Raw genomic sequence first — 27,455 nt, 5'->3', positions numbered from 1 at the left:
GCCTGAAAAGTGTGAACTCCTGCATTGCAGAATAACTCACTTACACTAGTCCATGGAGGTTTTTTAAACAGTATTCTCATGGAATCATTATATGCGACTTTGAGCTTCTGTAAGCTAGCCTTTGTAAACCTGGCCCACAAGGGGGCAGTATAAAGAGGAGTACAATATTCTCTGAAGAGATTCTTCTTGACATTTTCTGTACACATTGAGAATTTTCTTGCCAACATATTAGCCTGGGCATATAACATCCGACATTGCCTGTATATATCATCATCATCATCATCATCATCGGACATTTGATCCGTAATAAAGTGACCTAAATACTTTACTTTGGTGCTCACACACAGCGCCTGTCCTAACAGGTAAAAATTAGGATATATAAACGTATATAAACAGATCTGCTAATCTGGTCCCTCCTCACCACTAAGTGAATGAAGGATCAAGAATAGTGGTTGAACAAACTGTAGACATTTTAGTGAGAGGAAAAAAGCCACGATACAGAAAAGTGAAACGTCATATGTGAATCTGTCAGAGTGAGTATAGTCTAAAATACAGATTAACACATACAACCCACTGCAAAACTCTACAGAAATGTTGTAGAGGCTCTATGTAGCAGAATTACAAGCTTTGTCATTTCTGCTGTCGCCGACAGGTATGTAAGAGGCTGAAAGGTCTGTGTGTTTGTGTGGAAAGTGAAGCAAATAGAAAGAGAGAGCCCTGTAACCCAAGTCGTTTTGTTTTTACACACACACACGCACACACACTGTATGATGCAATTATAGAAGTGAAGTCCCATCCCTTCTGGTGTTCCCCTACTTAAATATGAACAGTGGTTAATGGCAACAGGTAATAATAATAATAATAATAATAATAATAATAATAATAATAATAATGAGACATCATTTACACATTTATTTATTAGTATAAAAATGTTATGGGAAATTGCATATTGGCCTGGTATGATACATTACCAACACCCAACGATTATTGTCTCCTTTTTAACCTTTAAAAGTACAGTTAAAAATCATTAAAAGAGATGAAAATAATCATATTGAAAATGTACACACATCCTCAGAGACAGTTATGATGACATCCCCTCCTCTGGTTTATAGTCTTTATATTCATGTAGTCCTGGAACTTTCTTGACTTGTGAAAGGATTTTCTATATACAGGGTGGGGAAGCAAAATTTACAATGAACATTTAGTTGTTTTTTCTCAGCAGGCACTACGTCAATTACATATATTGATGTCATAATCATACCTAACATTATTATCCATACCTTTTCAGAAACTTTTGCCCATATGAGTAATCAGGAAAGCAAACATCAAAGAGTGTGTGATTTGCTGAATGCACTCCTCACACCAAAGGAGATTTCAAAAATAGTTGGAGTGTCCATAAAGACTGTTTATAATGGAAAGAAGAGAATGACTATGAGCAAAACTATTACGAGAAAGTCTGGAAGATACTGTTAAAGAAGAATGGGAGAAGTTGTCACCCGAATATTTGAGGAACACTTGCGCAAGTTTCAGGAAGCATGTGAAGGCAGTTATTGAGAAAGAAGGAGGACACACAGAATAAAAACATTTTCTATTATGTAAATTTTCTTGTGGCAAATAAATTCTCATGACTTTCAATAAACTAGTTGGTCATACACTGTCTTTCAATTCCTGCCTCAAAATATTGAAAATTTTGCTTCCCCACCCTGTAGACAAAGATCATGTGTAAATAATGGGATAATTCACTTCTTTGCCTTTGCGGTTTCAGTATTATACACAGAAAATGCACTTATTTGGCCATATCAATCATATTCCTCTGCATACATATGTATGTGTTTGTGAATATAGATGAATGATATGAATCAAATGAATCAGTGGCATTGAGTCAACATGCTGGTGTTATCCTGAAAACATTGTCTCAGTATCAGAGTGTGTTATTTTTAGATTTCAACCATGTACAGATTACTAACCCAGGTCAAGAAAGGAAATCTTTGTGCATGTAAATGGTGCGAGTGTTGCATCCAGGCCACATCCTTAATGATCAAAAGGACTTGGCGAGGGAAGCAGGAAGCTCATTGCATTCTCCATGTATTCCACACAGGCCCCATCACCCCCTTCGCCCTCAGCTAATGAACCAAAGTACGAGAAACGCTGGCTGGATGCCGTCTGCCTGCCCTTGTTGATGGCCAGAGTCTCCAGATACAAAACGGGCACAGATAAATTAAGGTAAGGGTAATCCGGCATGATATAATTCACCTCTAAGGTGCACAGTTCACTGAGCACAGTTGTTGGCTTAGCAAGCACTTTTCATTTAGGCGAGAGGATGTTAATGCCAATATCTATGCACAGGCATAAACGGCTTAAAAGGTCAACGCAGCTGTGAGGCTCAGGAAGTGTGACTGCGAGAACACTGGTCGAACTTGTAAATGCATTTGGTTATTATGTCTGTCCTTTTTATATTGATTTTCTTGTGCACTGTAGTTTTCCCTTTAAACATTTTTCAGTCAGCATTTTCTATTTCCAAACTCACACAAAATATTAACTCCAAGAAAAGCAGGGATTACTTTACAGAAATTGAATAGTGTCAAGCATATAGTGTAAACCTTATATATCCACTAAGAATAGGTATCATAAGCAGGGTTCCTACGCAAGTATGGAAAAGTATGGAATCTGATTTTATAAATCTCCAGGTCTGGAAAAGTATGGAAAATGGAAACAAATGTATGGAAAAATATTCATGTTTCCAAGACTGTTACCACTGTTCTATTTTCTAAAACAAAAAATTGTGAATATCTAAAAAAAAAGAAATGGATCAATCTGTTTTTTAAAGCACTTGCCAGCGCACCTAAAATGTTTGTATGAGAACACATACAGTAGGCTACACATCCCAGAAAACATTTGGGCAGATTGACAAGTTGAATGTACAGCCTTCTGCTCTTATCTTCCTCCAACCCATTTCAAGGCCCGCCCAGGTGTCGTCAGGTTTCACTGCTGCTTTGACGGACAGGTGATGTCCACACACTGTTGGTGAGCGAGCTATTCAACATGCCTTGTATGATCGTTGGCAGAACTCATAATGGGTCGATGGAAATTCTCTGACACTGGTCTACAATTTTTTAGAAATGATCTGCTTCAGACATTAAATGTGCCTAATGTTACGTATTTTAATAAGATTAATTGGAAAATAAATGACAAAAGTGCTGGTTTGCTGATGTTTTCAAGGTATATGATTAAGTGTTATTACACATATATATTGGTTTATGTACATTTATATAATAGTTTTATAAATCTTCCACTAAATAGAACCTGTAAAGTGAATGTATTCCAATGTGCAGACAGTGTTTTGAAGTAGATCTTGTAGCTCTGAGACAAATATTCCTTTTGAGTCAAACCCATTCTCTCATTAATTCTTGAGTTTCACATTTTGACCCAAGGCTGTATCTTGGAAAGTTCAGCCAACCAGCATTTTTGACTTGATTTTTCTTTATCAGTGACTCTCATGCGGTAAAATTTCATTACTTTTATTCTGGAAGCATTTTCCTTGTAGACCAGTGTGATTGGCTCATAAATCCCAAATATATAGACTGGTTGGCTGGTTGGAATTTTTTTTTACCAAAACATCTGGAAAAAGTACGGAATTTTGAAATTTCAAACGTGTAGGAACCCTGTATAAGTAAGCAAGCAGAGTTTATTTATACAGCACCTTTCACAGACAAGAAAAGTCAAAAAGTGCCTCACAAAGAACAGTAAAATACAACTGGAAAACACAGATACAATTACAAAAGGTTATAAAAAATATATATGGTTTTATATGTGTGTATATACATTTTAGTTTGTTTTTCTGTTTAGTCACTCCTTCTGTATTACCTTGTGGTTTGCCTGTTAATACCTGACAGACCCGTAAAGTCTTCATCAGTCTTACACACGACATGTTTTATTACAGAATATACTAAAAGTTCAAGTGTTATATCATGTGTATATTTGGTTGGAGTGTGTTTGGTCAATGAAACCTCAAATTTCCTCATTTCTGTCTCTTTACGGTGAGTCTAGCTGGAGAATTGCAAATGCAATAATAGTGGTTAAGACAAAATGAACCTATGCACTGCAGAGTTAATGAAACACATTTTTTCAGTTGTTTGTGTACATTTGTCGACCTTATTTTGCCATTATCCAATTTTAAATCCCATACAGCTGCCACAGATAAGAAAACATTCAAAAATCCAATAACTCTGACAAATGTCCTCCATCCAAACTGGGGTTAAAGGCCGTGATCAGCCGCAAGACATTTTCTCAGCAGCCTCAAACTTATCTGTTAATTATTTCCAGGTCAAGTCTGCTGATATTAACCCTTGTACATTTAGAGTATTGTACAACCCCAATTCCAAAAAAGTTCAGATGCTGTGTAAAAAGTAAATAAAAACAGAATGAAATGATCTGTAACTTTCATAAACCCATATTTTACAACAGAACATTGAAAATATATAAAATAAAGAAAACTCAGGGGACCATTTGATACTGAGAAACTGTACAAGGCCCACGTTGGTGCAGGGCCTTTTTTACCACTGTGTAGCCTTTAAATGGAAAAAATAACAGAATATAACTTTTGAAAAGTGCCTTTGTTTAATACTAAGGTTAAAAATGCTGCAGAACATTTTCTCCTATAAATGAAATAAGAAAATAATGGATGAAAAGAGTATGAGGCTACTATTCATCAGACTCGTACCATTTTTTTGATACAGATAATACACTTAAATGTGAAAAGTGTGATGAAGTGAGATGCAATAAAACTATTAAAGATTAAATCTGGTTATTTATGTGATCCTTTGGTGGAAGTTGTGTATTTTATTTACTCGTCCAGTCTCGGTCCACAGTAAAAGAGCTCATCTGTTCACGGTCCAAATGAGCAAACACCTCAGTAAAGAACTGGTTTTGACTTTTTGAAGTGAAAGTAATTTAGCCAAATCTGAAGACCAATCAAACGGTTAAGTGACTGCTAAATGTGAGTATATAGTATTGAAGAAAGCGCAGTGGTCACAGTAAAGCTAATAAGCCAGAGTTGTATCAGAAACAGAGTTCAATCAATAAGGATCCCCAGAGGCAGAGAGCGAGTCGATATCAGAGTTTATTTCACCAAATATGGATCACATGAGTACATCACAATGCACAAATACAGAGCAGATCAATGTGGATGTTAGCGGGGTTAAACAGATGACATTTGACTGATCGACTCGCACTCGGATCATCAGAAAACATCTAAAAGGACTGATCATCTGAAATATGTGGTTAAAACAAAACACTATAAACTGGGACTAGTAGAGTATATTTGTATATTTCTACATATTTAGATGAAGACTGGCAACTTAAACCAATGCTGTGTTTATTTATTTCATTTCACCATTTTTTTTTCCTTTTTGATTTAATTCTTATTTTATTTATTTATTTTTTGAATATTTCTATTAGGATACATTTTCAGTATACAAATCCTCTCAGCACAGGTATAAGCATGTCCAATTTTCCAGTTTTCCAGAAAAACGCCTAACAACAAAGAAAAATATAACTCAAAAAAAAGAAAAGGAGAAAAGTAGTAACCCCCCCACTCACCCACCCACCCACATTGGTACACATTCACTAAATTACAAGTGTTATAGCTATTCTATTCTGTTATGTTTTCTGTAAATGTTTTATCAAAGTAAGAGAGGAAAGGTTTACATGTAATGTCAAAGTTCTCAGCTGATCCTCTGAGAGAAAATTTGATCTTTTCCAGTTTTAAGAACAACATTACGTCCGTTATCCAGGTGTGTTCTGCTGAAAGTTTAGGCGACTTCCAAAGAAGGAGGATACATCTACGGGCAATCAAAGAAGCAAATGCTAACACATTTAGTTTGTGTGTGGTGAACTTAGGATAATTCAGGGGGACTCCAAAGATGGCATTAAGTGGACAAGGTGTTATATCAGCGTCTAGAACAATTTTATTTTTATTTATCGATTACCTATTTACTGTTTCCTTTGTATTTTGTGTTCTCTTGTCCTTTAGAGCAGGGGTGTCAAACTCATTTTCTTTCAGGGGCCACATTCAGCCTAATATGATCTAAAGTGAGCCGGACCAGTAAAATAAGATAAATAATAGGATAAGAACTTATAAATAATGTCAACACCAAAGTTTTCTCTACGTTTTTGAGTGAAAAAAGTAAAATTCTGTAATGAAAATGTTTATATCTACGAACTGTAGTTGAACATAACATGAACAAATATGAACAACCTGAAAATTTGAAGGAAAAATAAGTGCAATTTTAACAATATTACGCCTTAGTTTATCATTTATACATGTGCGTCACAACTTTGAGGTCACAGTGGATCTACAAATACACAGAATATTTAGTAACAGGCAGAATATTGGTAGAATTCTACATACGTCTCTTAAGAAATTTCATATTGTTCATATTTGTTCAGGTTATTTACATTTTTATAAAAGGATAGTCTGTAAATATAAACATTTTTGTGTAATTTTAGTTTATTTTACACAAAAAAAAAGACAAAAATTTGCGTTTTTCATTATTTATAGGTTATTATGACAGTATTTTACTGGCCTGACCCACTTCAGATTGAAATGACCTAAAATGATTTTCACATCTTTTACTGTTAATATCTTCATTATAATTTTTGCATTTCACAAATTCATCCAAGGGGGCCAGATTGGACCCTTTGGCGGGCTGGATTTGGCCCCCAGGCCGCATGTTTGACACCTGTGCTTTAGAGGATCTGGGATCATGGGGTGGGGGTGGGGTAAGGGGGTTACATTTACTAAATTTATGATTTGTATGTGTTCAACAAAAAATGTCAAACAGATTTTTAAAAAAAAAACAAAACACTGTTTAGATTATGTTTTTCTAGACTCATACTTTTTTTTTTAAATTTTTTTTGTAATAGAAAACGAATATTGGCATCATTCATTAATGGTGTGTAAATGACTAAAACATGTGCTAAACATACAGTATATACAGTTGCTATGGAAGTTCACGATGCTTGTGTTATTTTGAGCAGATTTCAAAGCAGGTGTTTTGCTTTTCTTTTTCTTTTTTGCCATGTGTTCCCTTTACTTTGGAAGCACATGTAATGAGCAGTCCAAGAGCTACAGCCACAACATCAAAGAGTTACATAAGAATTCTTTAATTTATTTTTCATCAGTGTGTTGCCATAATCCATTAAAGGAAGTGCACATTTAATTCATGCCACATACACTCATGTAATGTTGGTGTCGACTCTATAGTCTGAAGCTGACTATATATATGCACTTAAACTCATCCATGGAAAGACACTGGGATTTGCAGTATTTGACTTTTGATTAATCACATTTAATCAACTTCATTGGGGACCTGGGGAATGATTCTCATGTTTAGGACAAAACAAAACAACCCAAAAAAACAATGCCACATGGATTACAGAGGCAGCAGCCAGCACACCATGTTTCCTTCTTTGGACACAATTTTCCTGGCAAGCCTGAGGTGTCAGACCAGCCCCTCAGTCTGACAGCGAGCTCCTCTTAGCCTTTTGTTGAAGTTGTCGAAATGAATGCGTCGAAGCAAACCTTGAGAATTAACACAGATTTGCCTACTTCAGCTTTCCTAATCCAACACTGCATTCATTTACATTCAGTATCGCCATTAATTCTACACAAATTACTCTATTTAAAAGAATATATCACAATTTGATGATGCATCCCTCTGTTTTTCGTTCAGCTTTGTGCTATTGGTATGATTAGTGTCAGGGATTCAAAGTTCAGCCCACATCTATGCATTTCTTAGCAGGAAATCAAAAGCAAACACGTTCCTCGCATTAATTATGCTGGAAACGGAATGCCCCAAAGCTTGACTATTTTCCCGCCTCGCTAATCAGTAGACATGCCACATTTTCACACTCATTCACTCTATAACTAATAACTGCATTCCTCTCAAAAACTCTCTGCTTCCTCATATTTTTTATGTATCGTCCTCTGTGGTGAGTGGATAATATATCTCTTGTTTGTCTCCTTAGATTTATTATTGCCTAGTCAGCAGGCAAGCCACAATAATTTGTGCCGTTGGGAACGGTGCAGATGTATGAGAGAATCAGGCTCCCCACAGATCCTATGTCTCAGTGAGGATTTCTGTCCTGCTCAGTGAAGGTGGAAAGGCTTCTCAGCGCCTTCTGACAGGGTTGTGTTTTTCTGACAGTGATCCGCCAGCTGTCCATTACTTTGATTAATCTCTTTTTGGACTTCCTCATTCATTCCACTTTCATCCTCCATTTCACTTCTTCCATTAGTCCCAGATGTGCACAGTTTTTTTGTGTGTGTGTTGTTTTTTTTTACCCCGTCCCCCGAAGGGGACGCAAGGGATATTGTTTTTGGTTCAGTTTGTTTGTTTGTTAACACTCTAGCAGCAAAACTATCGACTGAATTCATACCAAATTGAGTTTATAGATTGCCAGTGACCCAGAACAGATGTGATTACATTTTGGGAAAAATAGGTCAAGGTTCCAATTTTTTATGAATTTTTTAAATCCCCCCCCCCCCATTTTCTTATAATGGGTGAAATTTCACATGTCTGTAGCAGCAAAACTGTTGGTTGAATTCATACCAAATTGAGTTTATAGATTGCCAGTGATCCAGAATAGATGTCATTATATTTTGGGAAAAGTAGGTTAAAGTTAAATTTTTTTTAATGAATTTTTAAATCTTTTTTTCTTCTCCTATTTACTTATAATGGATGAAATGTCAAATTTCTATAAAAAACATACATTTTGTTTCAATTTACTTCAAACTTGGCACATATATACAGGCAATTAATATGCTGACATCAGCCCATGCATAGACATGATGACATCAGCTGGATCAATGCCAAAAAAATAAGCTACAATACATGCAAGGGGCGGGGTTTGTTGTGCCTGGCACCACTTGTTTTTTTTTGGGTTTTTTTGTGTTCCTCTAAATCACGGGGGCCAAACATAAGGCCTGTGGGCCAAAAGCAACCCACCAGACGGTCCAATCTGGCCCATGGGATGAATTTGTGAAATGCAAAAATTACAATGAAGATATTAACAATCAAGGATGTTAAAATCATTTTAGTTCAGGTTTCACAGGGAGACCACTATCTAAAGTGGATGAGACCAGTAAAATAACATAATAACCTATAAATAATAATTTGTTTTAGTGTAAAAAAGTAAAATTACATGAAAATGTTTACATTTACCAACTATCCTTTCACACAAAATGTGAATTATCTAAATAAATATGAACAACCTGAAATGTCTTAAGAGAAGTCAGTGTAATTTTAACAATATTTTGGAAGTTACTAAATGTTTTGTGTATTTGTAGATCCACTGTGATCTGTAACTTGTAATGCACATGTGTAGGTAGATAGATAGATAGATAGATAGATAGATAGATAGATAGATAGATAGATAGATAGATAGATAGATAGATAGATAGATAGATAGATAGATAGATAGATACTTTATTAATCCTGAGGGAAATTCATGTATTCAGCAGCTTGACATACAGCACAAGAAGACAGAAATACAGACAGACCAAAACACAACACAACAGTAGGTTAGTACCAGGTTAACATTAAGGTTAGTATATATACTCTAAAACACACTTGCTAAATAACTAAAGAACTACCGCTAAAAGAGCTTCCTGTACATTACTGTAAATAAAGACTTCTGGTTGTATTTACATATTTCAGGGCAGTGATATAAAGTGTAACAGTGATTTAAGTGTAACAGTTATTTAAGTGATCTATGGTGGTTCGAAAAGTAGGTGTAGTCCAACTACATAAGGTGCTTGGATATTTTAAAGTCTCTTCGTAAACTGAGGCATTATATTGTAAAAACTGCTCTTATTTTTTTCTTTTTTTAAAGACATTTCAGGTTGTTCATGTTACTCACATTTTAAAGGAAACTTTGTAGTTGTAAACATTTTCATAATGTGATTAATATTATTATTTCACTCATCCGGCCCACTTCAGATCATACTAAGCTGACTGAATTTGACACCCCTGCTCTAAATTCAAAACACAGTATATTGTGCATTGTCGTAGATTTTTAGGTGTTGTCATATACTGCTGGTTCTGCATGACAAATCATTCTAAAACATTCTGACCATCCGTTCGGGGCGCTTTACAGTTGTATAAATCACAGCAGTAAGCTAATTTGAGTCACGCACACTGAATTTGCACCCTTGTTAAACCAAAAAACTGTATTTAAGTTGACTGAAAATCACCCCCGGAGAGCCACTGGGTCAGTACACAGGCAGCGGAACATAAGATTTTAACAAGCCTATTGCAGATACAGTATGAAAGTCATGCTCACCAGAGGATTTGTTAGGAATGCTGACTTTGTAACATCTAACATAGAGGACTTGCTGTGTGTTTGAGAGTGGAAGAAGTGTTTGGTTTAGGAGCTGTCTTAGAGGATTTCCATTCTCACATTGCACATTTGATGCCTTCTGCTTCCTCTTTGTATTCATCGGCCTTGACCTCATACATCCACTGCTTCTCCTTTCTGCTCGTCTTCACCACCTTCTGTTCCTCCAGCCTTCTATAATATGACACACACTCCTCCTGCATCAGCGTTTCTAGCCATTATGCGGAAATATTTTGGAAATTATTTGACGATTATTCTTGAATGCTGTTGACGATAAGGCTAAAAAGTGTCACGAGCATGCAAATGCACTGAAATTAAACACCCCGAAGTATCACATGAGGCTAATAAGTGTGATTTATCTTAGATGACCTCATCAGCACCCCATCAACAGAGACAATTAAAAGTGATGCTAAAGGAATGACCCCAGTGAACTCCAGCAGGATTACAGAAACTACAAAATGAACCCAAATGATGCCAAGAACTTTGAATTAACGAAAACCTAAGCTCTTCGTGTAAATACTTTGCACCGATCAACCTGAAGTGCAAGTTATGTCATTTTGATGCTTATTAAGTGTATGAAGTATAAAGAGGACACACATAGGACTCTCTTCAGATCTGTCATTTGGTTTGTTATTGATCTTGGTAATTATAGTCATTTTGCTCAAAGTGTTTTTTATTACATATCAAGTCACAGAAAAAATATAATACAGTCATTGTTCTTTTTTTGTTTTTAAACCCAAACCCATGAACATTCCCACCCTGTTGCACCAAAAAAAACAAGGATAATTGACAATAAAAATAATAAATAAATAAGGAATACAGATATTAGTCACAGACTTAATAAGACTATTGTGGAATAAATGAGGGATCTACCTTTTTTATGTGATGCAGAACAGGTTGGCAGGTACTGAAAAGCTTATTGGCACATCCTCTTATAGAATATCTGATTTTTTCCAGTGTTAAATGATGTAAAAGATCTAGAAACCAAGATTTGAATGTTGGAGGTTGTTTATCTTTCCATTTTAGTAGTATTAGTCTACGAGCTAGAAGAGTGGTGAAGTTAATTAGATTTTTTGTTAAAATGAAAAGAATGTGATGTAATGCCAAATATTGCAATTGTTGCCTCAGGTCATTTTATTTTATTATTTTAGTCATTTTATATGAGATTTTTTTATGTAAGCAGAACCAACAGGGTCTGTTAGTCTTTTAACCTGCATTGGTATTTGTTGATTATTTATTGCTGATTATTTAATGCATTTATTTGTAGTTGCTTCCAATGATCTTGTATTTGTACACTGATTTATGTTTGTCACATTGCACTTTGGATGTGGGCTGATGACTGTGGTAAGCTGTAAATGAATTATCCATATGGAATAAATAAAATTTTCTGAATCTGAATCTTTTTTGTGCACTTCAGAGTGTTTAAGAAAGAGATGTCATGAGTGTGTTTTAGTGGCATTTCCTGAAATGCAGCCAAATGAGACGCAGCTGGAGATCCATTTTTCGACGTCTATAGCTTTCAATAATAACTACTGACAACACCAAGCTTCTTTTATAGTCTGTGATTGGAGCAGTAGTTACACAAAGGATGGGCAGATGAACAATCATGTGTCATTAACCATCCTGCTTCTGAGAAAAGCTCAGTGTAAGGCTTCCATGCAGCTCTTACCTTTGTAAAAGTAATGCCCCAGCTTCAGTTTGTGTAACGTGGCTCTCTATCTTGTGGATCAGTCTTGTTCTATTTCTGACCTCTGCACTCCTTCAGGTCGAACTGTTTTGAAGTCTTTGCCTTGGATGGAGCCAGCACCAATATTCTTCAATTTTGCACTGCAGCAGAAAGCACAGACTGGCTCCAAGCAATATCTACAAATATCAATGATCTGACACAGGAGAATGTAAGTTCATTTCTTTACATCACTGACTTGATTGGATCATACTGTGAGTCTTTATTAAAAAAAAATGACATGACCTGCAAAGAAATTCTGTGGTTTACTGATTTGTTTGAACATTTTAAATATGTGAAACTTCAATGGTGTCAAGTTGACGTGATGAAACCAGTATCTGTTAAAACTTTTACCTCATATATGCCTTTCACTGTCAGTGCCAAGCCTGTACTATAAGACCATGATTGCACTTGTTGGATTCCACTTAGGGTTCTCTGCTTGGAAACTTAATTTAATTTAAAAGGAAAAAAATCTAGAGATCTAAAAAAAAAAAAGTGGGAAAGACTGGTCCGAACAAAATTAATTAAGAACTCTTACTATTCGGACCAGTCTTTCCCTTTTTTTTTTTTTTTTTTGTTTTAATGACAAACATTTGCATTATCTGTAATTTATGAAAAAAGCTCATTTTTGCATATGGGTCCGATCATGCAGTAACTCGTGGACACATTCCGTCTTCAATAGTCTGTCATGTAAGCAGAGTAACTTTTATGCATGTATTATACATATTTGAGTAGGTATTTATAAGCACTTTAACATTATGTTCAACAACATTTTCGGGAGATAACATTTTTAGCTGAAAAATGTCAAATTACTGCTCAGTGACAGGTGGACTTGAAACAGATCATTTTTTTTAAGGTTTACGCAAACATTCAAAACATGCGGTTCTTGACAGAAATTGATATCAAGTAGGACGAAACCTTTTAGATATTATATTCAACTATGCTGAAAATAAATTTTAGAGTAAAATATTGAGAAGTCTGTGTTTTATTGACATGAGAATGTGGTAACACATGGACAGGTTGCCATAGTAACACATTGATGACTCTTTACCATTGTATACATCACCACAATGATGACTTATTTTTTAAAACAACAAGCCAGATATAATCACCATGCTTTATTTAATGTTTATCAATTTTTGAAGCTTTACGCAAACATTCAAAACATGCAGTTCTCGACAGAAATTGATATCAACTAGGATAACACCTTTTAGATATTATGTTCTACTACGCTTTGGGAGTGGATAATTTAGGTCATCTAAGATATCAAATATACATGAAGTATATTAATAACTTGTACAATATGTACTAGCATTTTTGGAAGCATTCAGTCATGTCAGCCATTAATTTAAGGGTAATGGTTTTTGTTTATTAAATGTGGTAATGGATCTAATCTGACAGTTATATTTTTATATATGTTCTCACAGAGCAGACTAATCACTCCTAAAATCACTTAAATATCAGTCTCTAATATTTTCCTCTTACCAAATTGTGGTCCTTTGGAATTGATAACTCCATCTTAATAAAGACAACATTGAAATTTATAATACATGTGTTTTGCCCACAGCAGTTTTCCTTTTGACTTTTTGGAGCCAACTCACACAGACTACAGCATAACCCTGCCTGACGAGCACTCATTGAGTCACAGTGGCACCTCTTCCTCTTCTCCGCTGACAAAAAAGAGGCTCTCTCATACCTAATTAATGACTGCTAAGTAGTCATTCTGCATGTTCACTTCTCTCTCTCATTTCCTCCTATTTCACTTTGATTATCCCGCTGATGATGTGAGGCATTTTTTGGTGAGAGTACAGACATACTGTATGCCCAAACTCGTCAATTGCACAGCTGTCTTTCTTTTTTTTTTCTTAAATGTGTGATTAATTCATGCCTGCATCACCTAATTACGGACGTGGAGTGTGATTGCTAAATGGCCAATCAGGAGGTAATTGTGTGCCGGCTTTGAGAAAGCGGAACTTTTGTTTTAATGACCTACGACCTTTAAATAGACTCTAGGTCCCTCATGTGTCATTTGTGAACATGACCACATGAAGCCTGCAGCGTTAGTTTCAGTAGCATTTGTGTTGTTTCATAAAAATGCTTACAATTGGGCAGCCTATGAGGATTTCAGGTGATATTATTTTAGTCATGATTCATTTTGTTTTTCATTCCTAGAATGATGACACATGTTGTAATAGTTTTAACTGTGCTTACTGTAATAGGTAATTATGTGTGAGTGTGTTTTAAGCCTCAAGTCTCAACAGTGTGATTCATAGCACTATTAAGGGTGTAGAAAGACATTCGTAATACAATATTTATAACTGCTGGTTATTGAATGTGTCCACGCTTCTTACTGATGCCCACAACAAGTTTATTCTTCACAGAGGGTAATGCAGTGGTACACCATAAAAACTAAATACAAACAAGACAATTAAACAAGGTGTGACTTAAATTTAATTCTGACATAACCATTTTCTATGAACATAAATTAAAAGTCATTACCATGTTCACCTGGAAAACCAACAGAAAACAGAAGGGGCTGTAATGCTCTCTGTTTGGACCTGCCAGACCTGCCCTTCTCTCCTGCATTGTGCCTCGCTTCCATGTCGAGGGTCATGTGACATATTGAACTTTATATTGAACCAGGATAAATTTAGCTTAGTACAAAATACTTATTTGACTTAACTAAAACAACTTTAGTTACAACAAATCAGATATTTAGATAATGATGTGTAACATAAAATTAACGCAAAAATCTAAAACATAATGGTCAGACTTGCAACTGCCATAGCAACTTGATGACTTGGAGTTATATCTGTTACAATAATGTTTTTCAAATGCATGCCATTGATTCCTGTTTTCTTTTTCTTTCCCATGTAGATAAAGATCATCAACAAATACTGTTCTTCAGATGATCAGGTAAGATGACTTTGTTCCAAAGTCAACATACCAGTTCATCACACTAGTACTGTGCCAGTATCAACTGCTGTATGCTGACAGCCAGTGAAACTAGAATCCTCCACCATCATGGATATGCAGTTTAATGTAAGATCTAAGAAGATGATGGCCATGGAGCTATGAATAGACAGTTGATGAAACTGAAAAACCCAGCCACATTTATAGAGACATCTGTGTATCATCTGCATAAAGTTGCATCAGTTCAATAGAAGCATCTGTTATTATGTCCTCCCAAAGCTTAAATGTGTCAAACTGTTGATGAGTATCTTTAAACCAGTACAACTTATGATAATTAGATGGTGTGTCTAAGAAAAGAAGGGAAGATCAGCGTTAAAATATTGATCAACTTAAATCTACTTGGAAAGCTAATGTAGGAGAGGAAGCAGATCAGCTTCTACTGTACAGATCCACTGCTTAGAGGAAGGCTGAGAGTCCTCTCAAGTCAATCTGAAGGAGATCAAAGGTACGCTGTTGTATGCAGCTGAGACTGCAGCAGCGCAGTAGAACGCTGTAGTATGCTGCTGAACTGTTCTGTGTGTTTTATACAACTAGTATATTAATGCAGTTAAACGGCCAAACTCAGTTTTCACGAGCCAGGATATGGAACACCTTGCTCCCTTTATTTACAGTCTTCATGTGACAGGTGAAAACTAATAATAATAATAATAATAATAATAATAATAATAATAATAATAATAATAATAATGGGTTAGATTCCTATAGCGCTTTTCAAGGCACCCAAAGCACTTTACATTATTATGAGTGAAACTGTACCAAACAGAAAGAAAAGCCTCTTTTAGCTAACAGAAATGCATGTACATCATTGCATGTGAGAACATAAATATATCACATCATTAATATGCTAATATGATCGTTCATAAGGTGTGAAACACTATTGATATGCTAATGAAGACATTCACATATTAGCATAGATTGTTAGCCTTATTAGAATAAATGTAATATGCTATGAATGCCCGAAATGAACTATCAAACAGACGTAGCTTAAGTCTCTCAAACATTTCCAGCAATTTACAGCCTGTCAATGGTGTTGGAGAAGTTAAAGATGGGATGGAGCTTCATCCTTGAACACATCTGGATCTGTCACCATGTGTTTTACTGTTTACTGTTAAAGCATCTCTAACCCATAATACGAAGCACGACTCTTAAAGGCATTTCAAAAGCGTAATTAATCAACCAGTTTCTGTGCTTTTAACTACAGCTGTTATGTTTTAACACTACTTGAATTATTATTAATGACACATTTTAAATGACTTACATTTAACTGAACATCTGAGGACAGAACAGCTGTCATTCTAGTTCAGTTCATTCACTTTGACAGTCCATCTTATACTGGACTATTGATGAGGAATACACAGGTTTACGCTGTAAATGTCTTTCACTTTTTCTAGATTAGAATTAGAACTGCAAATTTAACCATGCTTTTTCTTGCAGATTGTTCACATGGGTTGGGCATGTGAAAGCCCCGAGGCGAGCGTTGCTGGTCGAATTTCAGCATTCAAGTTCCTGGCATTAAGGGGACCATATTTTTATATCTTCAGGACTCCCCCGGTGAGTTTATTGAATAAATTTAATTTGTATATTTTGGTGCGGAGTGAAACTTGACATCATTTCAGGGGGTAATATGTTCTTAGTCGCATCTCTATACAATTTCTGAAAAAGAATAAGCGCTTAGTTTATTGAAAAAGTCCCACAGAGAGAATTCATTCATCAGTAGCCTGGATTTATAACAACCCATCCAGGGCCTTTCTGAATATTTTTTTATTTTTTATTTTTTGAGAATATGGTGATTTGTATGCTGCTGCTGCTTACTAATCAAAGCATTGTATAGCCATGAAAATAAAAGACATGAGCTGTAGCCTTCAGTAAACTGCTTCATTTTGAAATTTTTAGGCTCCTTTTACACCCATGTGCTGGTTAAAAGACTTCCAGCTATGCACAGAGGCTTTGATGGGCGCAGAGAAATATGAGCAATCCAAAAATTTGTTATATTTAATTTTATCAGCTAAGACCATGACAGACTAAATATAGTCTTTGTGTTGTCCTTTGCCTATCTAAGAAAATGTTCCCTGCTGTGACGATAGGGACAGCGCATGACAGAACATGAAGAATGCATAATAGTTTTCAATATTTACAGCTTTGGTTTGATATGCATATGCCATCAATCATATGCTTAGATTGTTTTTTTTTTTTTATTTTTCTACATGATTTTCAACCAAAACAATACAAGGGACAAAAAATGACATAAGCATAAATAAATGAATAAATAAATGTATAAACAACTAAATGAATACTTGAATAAACAAATAAATGCACAAATGAATAAATAGATAATTAATTGCTTATGTTTTATGTCTTTATTACCATACTTTAATATTTATTTATTTATTTCCTCAATTATGCATGCATCTTTAAATGTATATATTTACTAATTTTATATATATATATATATATATATATATATATATATATATAAAATCACTATTCATTATTTATTTATTTATTTATTTATTTGCTTCCGTATTTCTGTATTTCCACATTTATTTATTTACGTATTTCTGTGTCCAGTTTGTCAGTGGAAAAGTATACTTAGTTATTTATACATTTATTTCTGCATTTATTTATCTCTTTAATTATTTCTAATTATGTCATTTTTTTGTCCCTCATAAAACAATGCATTTTTACCATAATTATAAAATATTCAATAAGGACCTCATAATTTATTTAATTTCCAGGAGCATAAGTTCCACAGCGTTAAAACTTTTGGGTTATAAACAGCTAAAATGCTCAATGCATATTTTGGGATACCTTTCCAGTAGAGAGAAATCAGAGGTATGCTGCATTAATGTTTCACACAAGTCTAGCATCAGCTTAATATTTTTCTGTCTGACTGCCAAAAGATGTAGCCTTTTAGACTCTTCCTGCTTGCAATACATCTTAAACCCTGTTGTACCATTAGTTTGAAAAACCGCTGTAGCCCAAAATGTGCCTCTTTCATCTTTTTACTTAATTTGGCAAGTGTTCCTCGCAGGTTAATCATATTTACTCTCTGGACACTGGTTTTCCAGTGCCAAGGTGGAGTGGGCATGTTATGAGTTGTTCAGTCTGCTGTGGCTTGTCTTTCGTTGGCCTTAAACACTGTTTGACAAGCAATTATGCGTCAAATTTGTTTATGAAATTTCCGAAGGATAGATAGCCGTGTTAACCCATAAAGACCCAGTGCTCCTTTTGTGGCAGTTCCCAAATGATTTTTTCCTTCTATTTAACCTTTCTTAAGTAATTTATCACTGTTTATTGTGATGTTATCCTCTGTATTTTACATTTTTTCAATGAAAATCAGGTATTTTCCCACATTTAATTTACAGATCATATAGATGATCATAAAAGCTCAGATTAAAGTTGATTGTCATAATATCAGAAATGGAGAAAAATGAAGAAAGCATGACTTTTTCAACAAAATCTATCATTAACTGAACATAAACCAAGTGTCTTTATCCACTGTCATTGATCCAATTCCATGGGTTTTATTGGTGAATCAATGCTGTAGAAGATGACGGTGTTTCCACGTTCACTACGGAGCTTCTGAACGTCCAAATGGGTCATATCTGATGGCCATAAAAAGGTGACAAACTGTATTTTACACCAATTGCTTACATGTGTTGATAGGATTAGTGGATCAACAGGTATTAAACAGTTTAGATCAGTAGATGGTTTTGGTCGCCAGTGGCTGTTTGGGTCCAAGGTTATTATCGTTAATGGAAACTAATGAAATGACGAAAACTAGAATTGAACAAATACTTTTGTTAACTGAAATAAATAAAAATTATAATTAAAAGAAAAAATGATAACTAACTAAAACTGTATTGTGTGCTTATAAAACTTACAAAAATGTCTAAAAATTATGGATAAAATTCCCTTTGCTTTTGTCTTTGTCAGTGTCGAATTGATGTGAAATCAATTTATTTTGCTTGAGCAATTTTAGCTAGCGGTATCATTCGGCACTTCACAGTCCGACACTTCTCGTCACTTGTCGTTTAGAGTCGGCTTCTCGTCCCCACTCTACCTGGCAACAGGGAGGCTAAAGTTGGGAGAAAGCAGCAGAGTCCTGTATGGGATTTCTATGAATACGACGGCAAGGAAGACAAAAGATATGAAAAAAAAAAAAAAATACTAAAACTAAGCATTTAAAAAAAATTGAAAATTAATAAAAACTAGCAAACCTGCTCTAAAATCTAAAAACTAATTTAAACTGACTGAATTGGAGAAAAAAATAATAGAATAGAAGAATTTAAAAACAATAGTAAAATGATAAAATAATAGAATTGAAAAAAATAAAAGTAAACTATAATGAAAAATCCAGAACTATTAAAACCTCATTTGGGTCTTTGTGGGTTAATATTTTACAGCCAGTCCATGACAGGTTTTCGGTCATGTTCTCATGTGAAGGCCGTGTAGAAACCTATGCGTCTTTAGGTCCTTATCTAACCCTGAGTGTTTCTTATCGCTCTGTGTGAGGGCCACACAGCGTAACATTTTGAAGGCTGCATTTGAAGACTTTTCACCTTGTGGCAAGAGTGACAGCCAGGGTTGGACAATGCATTTTCCTAAAGTCAAAATTCATTATCTTTTCCTTGGCCTTTCATCTGATCAAATCAAGGAATCGCACACGAATGACGAAGACACACTGATCTGAATTCAAAGAGACACTACACCTAGAAGTGTGTTAGTCACAGGTGAGGCTTCTCCAGATGGATGTAAGCTGATTAGCATTGGTCTTTTAGGAGTCGTGTGACAGAGCTGAGAGACTCCCTATTAATTAAAATTCAGGGGCACAATGATTGGCTAGCTTCTCCTCAGACAGCATTTGATTTATGCCAGACTACTATGCCAAGTCTGCCCGTAAAATCAGAATAATGTGAATGCTTAATGTAACCCCTGTAGCATATATAACATGGATCAATTGCCTGCTGGAAACTAATTCTCTGCATTTTGATTTTTGTATCCTCCAGTTTGTTTAAGCCTTAAGCACATGGTCACAAATGACTTCCTCCACTGGCCGAATAGTCCATGGCAATTCTAGCTCTACATCGATGCTGTGTGTCAGATTAGAAATGGTCAGTTCAACTGGCTGTTACCATGGCAAGGAAAGTCTTTAAGCACACACTCTGAGTCTGTGCTCTCCTTAACCCATGTGGGGTAGAGCTGTATGTTTTTTCTGGGGGCATTACAACAGCACAAACAGAACTATGGGATTGACAGGGATTTGTTTGTTTAGTTGTGCATGATGCTGCATTTTATCCAGAAATCTCAGTGATCAATGTTCTGATGTGTAAGTGTCTGAAATCCTTTGGTACATTTTTAAGTTTGTTAGTAAATGATTAAGTATAAGGAGCTACCAGGCTTCTGCAAACATCAAGGCAGCCTTAATTAACCATATGCAATAAGAACTTGCCTAAATGCACCGAGAAATGTCATTAATGTCTCCTTTACACTCAACATGCCACAGGCAAAGAAGTGCAAGGATGTTTCTGTAGCAGAAACACTTTCTGAAGTCGGAAAACTAAAAAGAAAAAAAAACAACTTTCTTATAAAGTTAGGTTGTGCTTGCTAAAGCTTTAGTGATGTTGTAACATAAAGGACTAAAATTTAGCCCTAGAGCAGGTAAGAGATGAAGTCAACTTTATCTGAATGTAGAGGAGGTGAGTTGCAGCAATAAAGAGTATTGTTTTATTTTATTATAAATAGGTCAATCACTTGTTGATGAGCTGATGGAATTACAAAAAGCATTAATCCTTTATAGTTCACTCATAGAAATACTCTAAAATTGAAAATGTCGACCTTAGCATGTTATTGGAAGACATAACAAAACTTAAATATTAAATTTTGTGAAATTTTTCAAAATTTGTTATTATGTAAAAAAATGAATGAATAAAGTTACCATATTTGGTTCCTTACCTGTAAGTGGCAATCAATAAATAAATAAATAAATAAATAAATAAATAAATAAATAAAATACAAGAAAAACACATGTAAGGTGAAAGGAGCATGTATTTTAGAACATTAGACCAGCATAAGTGCTGCTCCAGACCCCTGTCCACATCCACATTCTCCCTTTGAACATCATTCCTTACATTAGTACCATTACTTCATGGTACCTAACAAAGCAGGTACACTCACTGTTTATGCAGAGGTGGACCTTACAGACCCTGTAGACCACATTGGACCTGAGATTGCTGACTCACTGTCCTCACTGTAACTATTGCTGCCACTGTCTTTTAATATATGCGGAAATTACCAAAAATAGTCACTTGCCTGATAAAGGGTTAATTACAAAAGGATATGTTCTTCAACTTGTGGTTCCAGAATTGGAAGGCATTCTGCAGCTGGTGGCTTGTAAAATGTCACCCCTGTCCTCTGGGTTTGGTTGAAATGTGGTGGTAATCAATATCCCTGAGGTGCAGAAGGCTTGAATATGCACCAGGGCATGTGGTTTAATGAAACACACCCTGGAAACCAACAAATACAGATTGGCCTCTTATCAGTTTTAATTAGTGTGTGCTTTGTAAGGGTGGGACCAGTGCACCATGTTTAGCCTTCATTGTAACGTACGGAGGTGTCAAACAGTCCTCTTGGGGGGCCTTACCAAAGTGTATTGAAGCAAAGAGGTGAAGTTCCTGTGGTGTTTTTTTCTTTCTTTTTTCTTTTACAGCCTCTGCCTGCCGGGGGTATATAGATATACCAGGAAGTCCATCCATCCCTCTACCCGTCCTTCTGTCTGTCTGTCCGTCCATTCATCCAAGATGTTTGTCAAATCCGATTTCTCAGACACTATTCACCTGAATCTTTTCATATTTGACACATGTTGTTTATCACAAGGAGAGGTGCAGTGCACAGTTTGATGACTGAATTTCCTTTATTTTTTTTATTTTTTAACAAATTTTGGAAAATTTCAACTTAGAAAATTTGTCCAAGTGATTTCTCAAACACTATTCACCTGACTTCTTTTTTAATTTCATACACATGTTCTTTACATGCACCTTTCTCTGTTTTTTTTTTTTTTTTTTTACACACATTTTGGAAAAGTTTTTAAAAAGATTGAAAGTTAAGACTCTAAATTAATCCCTGGGTAGGTAGGGTATCAGTGAGCAGGAGGGGCAAAGTGTTGTGCAACTGGGTGGAGGTATCACATTTGAACTTTTTTTGGGCAACAGCTTTCTTTCCAAAATAGCAGAGGTGTGCACACTAATGTAGCCACTGATCAAAATTAAGTTTCACTCTTATCAATATATGTTATTTATTATAGAGTGTAGGCAGAGGTTAGAGGAAAAGCAGGTAACAGTAGGACCTTGAGAACTGCATTCAGGACATAGTGGTTGCAAAGCATAGTACCTCTATTGTAATGGAATGATATAGTCAGTTTCACTTCTTAAGAATCTAAGGGTGTTTTCTCTACTGTAGAGAAAAACATGGATCCTGCCTCCATTGACGAAGCAGAAGTTGCAGGAAGCTACTCTGTTCTCTGTTTGGTCTCAGTCAGAGGATAGCCAAGGGTACCAGCTAATGTCACTTCTTTCCAAAGTAATTTGTCTTCATTGTAGTAAATAACTGCTCTTCTGCTTTCTTTTAACCAGAGGGCAAGGACCTTGGCTCAAAATGATCTTAACACCACTGGCAGTGGTTCCAGTTGGCTCCAAAGAGCCTTGGCTGCTTTATACATACATCAAACTTCCTGTTAAAAAGCAAAGTCAATCTGTTGTTTTTTTTCCAGGAGTCATTCCAGTCCCCATCTGGTTTATTTGGGCCCACTAATAAGTGTTCTGGTGGTCCATCTATGCAGTTTTTCTCTCTTAATCAGACCTGCTAACTGTTGTGTTGTGGAGGTTCCACAAACAAGTCCGTAAAATAACTGTTTCTTAAAGCTTGATGAAGTTTACTGTTCTACCGCATCCCTAACCTAACTCACTTATGAGCCCTTGGGCTGCTGTATCCAAATATGGTCACTTCTAACTCCTAACAGCCAAGATGCTGACAGCCAAATTTCAAAATACTGGCTTCAAAACTGCAGTTCAGAAACCCAACAGGACACCATGGTTCCTCCATTCACTAGTTATGTCTTTGAACAGTCTTTTAACAAATATTAAACTTATGGAGCATTTTCTAAAATATGTACAGTTCAAGTACCCTACCTGCTGCTATATTTCTGACTGTGATAAGAACTTTTCCAGTGCTGGAACAGCATTCAAACATGAAGACAGAGTGAGACTGAGAGACTGAAACCAGACACAGGTGGAAATAGAACAGTAATTTAAAGAGCTGGTCGTTAATATTAGCATTAGCATTAGTGACTATATTGGCTCGACACATTAAATACTCTCAGTAAACATGGACATGTTGACACATTGGACAGACTTAACAGCTGACTGTGGTGGTGGAGTTTATTTCTGAGTGTGTGACAGTTCCAAGTGGCCAGTAACAGTAACACCGACCAAAAGCATCTTTTCTAACACAGAGACCACCTCCTGTCTGGTTCCAGTGTCTACAGCCTTATCTGAGTTCAGTCCTGATAAACACAACTCTGTCCGTTCATCCAGGTGCATGACTGACCTTTTATTCATGTCTTAATGTTTTCATTCTTTTGTAAAGTTTTTATTCCAACCTTTCTTCCACACAGGTGACAATCATCAGATTATTAGTTAAACAGTTAATCCTACATTTTTTTATGCCGCGTTTCCACTACGTGGAACCAGCTCGACTCTGCATTCCTGGAGACCGTTTCCATTACAAGATACTACCCACTTTACAGTACCTGGACGTCATAGCGTTGTGGTGCGTTACTTCCGTGTCATCTGTTCAGAGAGTTGCTGATAAACTCGCTCGTTGTGTGTTGTCTCGTCTGAATTTTTACGTCGGCCACCAAAGACTGAATCTCCTTGACTGACCATGGCATAGTTTTGGGCTGTTATCATGTGGATTAATGTACCGCTATATTTACTGTCCACTTCCGCATCTGTTTTTTGTAAAACGGCAGGTCACAGAGACAACTGTCTGACCAATCAGTGGTCTGCAGTGTTTACACATCACATTTTAGTATCTGGTCCCCAGTCCTGGAACCTCGGCGGAGGAGATACCAAAAAAGTAGTACCGGGTACCAGATTCCAGGTCCTTTTTTGTAATGGAAACGCAAAAAGGCCAAGTTGACTCGAGCCGATAAGACGCAGTGGAAATGGGGCAATAGTCAACATGTAGTAGAGACCCTCCCCATTTCCTCACAAAAAAAGGACAAAATAAAACAGTCAGAGCTTTCCAGATTTTCAGTTACTAATGTAGTTACTTATGTCGGTGTATGTTATCTATGGCCTTTCCTTTTATTATACCTCTTATGCCTTGACAATTTGAGATGTAACACACGTAGGTCCCATGTGTTTTATTTCCAATTTGCTTTCAGAAAAAAAAGTAGGTGCAGTCGTGGAATGAGCTGGTCCTGGTTCAGCTTTAGAACTTGCACATCCTTGACTCTCGGGGCGTGGGAATAAGGGCAATAGATCAATTCAGTTGCATAAGAAACACGTCATTCTAGTAAAAGACCACACCTGCTTGAGAATGTACTACTGTGTGTAGAACATGCATCACTGCTGGTAAATATTTAAAATTCTATTGATTACAAGCTGTATAAAAATAGTCACAATTTTATATCTCTGCTGTACATGCTATGTGTTGTCTATTTCAAGTATATTCATCTGTTTTTCTTTCACTGATGTATCTACATGTATAATGCAAGTAGGAGTATCTGTATTTTCTCCCTATTCAGTATTCTGAATACAAAATCCAACATTCATTTGATTATTTGTGCGTGGAGGTACTACTAACAAGTACAGAAAATCGGGTTTTTATGTGCTCTCTCCTCATCTCACACTTCTTGATGTTTATGTCTCAGATCAGTGCGGCTGACTGGGGACAAGCTGAAACAACTTATAACCTCTATGAGGTTCTCTTCAAGGTTCACAAGGTAAGTTAAGAGCAGAGAACTGTGATTGTGCATCAGGGCTGTTCAGAATTTGATCCGTGAAGTTTTCATCTCAGTGCGGATGGTAGATTTTTTTTTCTGCTTTTTCAATCAGTGTAGTGTTTCTGGGAGCCTGCTAAACAGAACGCTCCAGATCTGGGGTCTTACTTTTCATCAACAAACTAGGGGGGATATGGAGACAATGTTTTTCAATTAAACTGAGATTTAATGGATTAATTTCTCATTCCATTCATTAAATTTTATTTTAAAAATTATGAATTGTAAAAACGTATTCTTCAACCAGTTATAATGTAATATTCAGGAGTGGGAATCACAGAGCAGCTCACAATGTGATACTATCATGATCTCTTTGCTCATAATACAGCAGTTGTTCAATATTTGATACATTTCCAGACAAACATCTACAGTAGATCACAATGTCTATGCAAATGAGGAAGAAAAACTCCCCCTAATATTTAACAGCAGTTTCAGAACTTGACAAATGAGAAAAAATGATTCATAAAAAAGTACACTTGTAAGGCTTTTACACACTGGAGGTATGATGAATAATTGAAACAAAAATGTGAAGTACTCACCTTTCTAATCTTAAGTATTCACACTGGCAGTGACGCAAGTTTTTGACACTTAGAACATTTCAATTCAAATATATTTATGCCACACCATTCAGCAGAAACAGTAAATGATTCAACACCACCTTGAGCCTCATCTGCAGTGTGTGTGTCTGATCCTGCATACTCTGATTTCCTGGGTCTGTGTCCAGGTAAAAAGACACATGTGACGTAAACTGTATTGATTCATCGAGTCGTGACGTTCACGTTACATAAACTATCCTGATGGTCTACTTTCTACCCCTTGGCCCATCTGTGAGTCTGTGAATTGGTGTCAACACAATTACTTTCCACCAAATTGTCTGATCTCTGTCACGTTTGGCATTTAGGCAAAATTTGTGAAACTGTTAGATGAGTTCTTTGGGTGTCGACCGTGACCTTCATTTTCAAGGTCAAATTGGGTTAGATGCATCAAAAGTAACCTTCTCAATGGTGTTGATGCCATTACTCGACACAAAATAATTGAATTTCCTTCATGTTTGGTGTTTAGATTAAACCCTTGAATGAGTTCTTCGGGCATTGACCTTGACCATCATTTTCAAGGTCAAGTCAGGGTAGATGTGTCAAATTTGGTCTTTTTGTCAACAGTGTCAGGGCAGTTACCGTACTTTCCGGACTATAAGCCGCTACTTTTTTCTCGTTTTGAACCCTGCGGCTTATACAGCAATGCAGCTCGAGTATGGATTTATATGGGCTAACGGCCTCTAGGGGGCGCTCTAGCAGGAAGCGCAAAAGTGAGACAGACAGGTGGAAGAGGTGATGAAGAGGAGAAGTTTTAATCTTAACTTTTAACAATCATTTTGCGTATCATGCACAAACCCTCATCATGGAAAACACATGAAAAAATGCATATTTTGCAGCTTTTAAGTTAAAAGCAATCAATGTCTGTCCAAGAAGGAAATAGAGCTGCAGCACAGAAGTGCCACTGAGCAACAACGGAGGAGAGACGTAGAAGGTGTATGACGGAGCCTTTGAGGCTGTTCATCTCCGACACTGAAGAAGACGACTGAAGTGGTTTCAATGAGCAGAAGGAAGATGAAGATAGAGATCAATGACTTTTCTGGGTTTTTTAACCAGCCGTGTTCCTGCCGTTTTACTGCCGTGTTACAGGCACTGCTTGGAAAAAAGCAGTTAAGGTATGGAAATAAATATTTAAATAATCTTTCTGTTTGCCATCTGTCTGTGTAAACATCTCATGTCACAACGTGGACACCTGCGACTTATAGTCAGGTGCGGCTTATATTCAGGTGCACCTTATAGCCCGGAAAATACGGTACTCTTCACCAAAACACCTGATCTACTTCATGTTTGGTATTCAGGCATATCTTTGGAAGCTCTTGGATGAGTTCTTTAGGCATTGACCTAGACTGTCATTTTCAAGGTCAAATCATGGTTTACACTTCAAATTGTGATGGTTGAGTTGACCTACATCTTTCAGGACTGTCATGGTCAGTGCATGGTCATGGTGGCAGATAGGTGACTACTGTAGCACAGATGAGGGAAGGGGATAGTGATACTGGTAGGGGAACAAGGAGCAACAGGGGTATAGGTGCAGGGCAGAGCTCAATGTCAAAAAAGGGCTGAGGGGTCAGTATAACATTTAATGTTGGTCTTGTTTGACAATGCCGCTGTCTTTATCATTTGTATGTATCGCTTTATTCAAAACAGTATGGCTTGATACACACTGTCCATTGTCACTTGACATCCGGTTCACAGAAATGATAAATTG

At 36.2% G+C, this 27,455-nt stretch overlaps 1 protein-coding gene across 1 annotated transcript in view; it reads left to right on the top strand.

The window, feature by feature from the left end:
* Nucleotides 1-27,455, top strand: part of sntg2 (syntrophin, gamma 2) — a 122,654-nt gene that overhangs the window by 67,308 nt on the left and 27,891 nt on the right. The window contains exons 9-13 of the mRNA XM_030126379.1: nt 2,099-2,223; nt 12,164-12,293; nt 14,999-15,037; nt 16,529-16,645; nt 25,029-25,100. Of these exons, the coding sequence (XP_029982239.1) occupies nt 2,099-2,223; nt 12,164-12,293; nt 14,999-15,037; nt 16,529-16,645; nt 25,029-25,100 (483 nt within the window). The remainder of the gene's footprint in view (nt 1-2,098; nt 2,224-12,163; nt 12,294-14,998; nt 15,038-16,528; nt 16,646-25,028; nt 25,101-27,455) is intronic.

The sequence above is a fragment of the Sphaeramia orbicularis genome, chromosome 22 (assembly GCF_902148855.1).
Source record: "Sphaeramia orbicularis chromosome 22, fSphaOr1.1, whole genome shotgun sequence".
Taxonomy (NCBI): domain Eukaryota; kingdom Metazoa; phylum Chordata; class Actinopteri; order Kurtiformes; family Apogonidae; genus Sphaeramia; species Sphaeramia orbicularis.
Note: the sequence above shows the minus strand (reverse complement) of the source record. Positions and strands in the feature narration are given on the sequence as shown.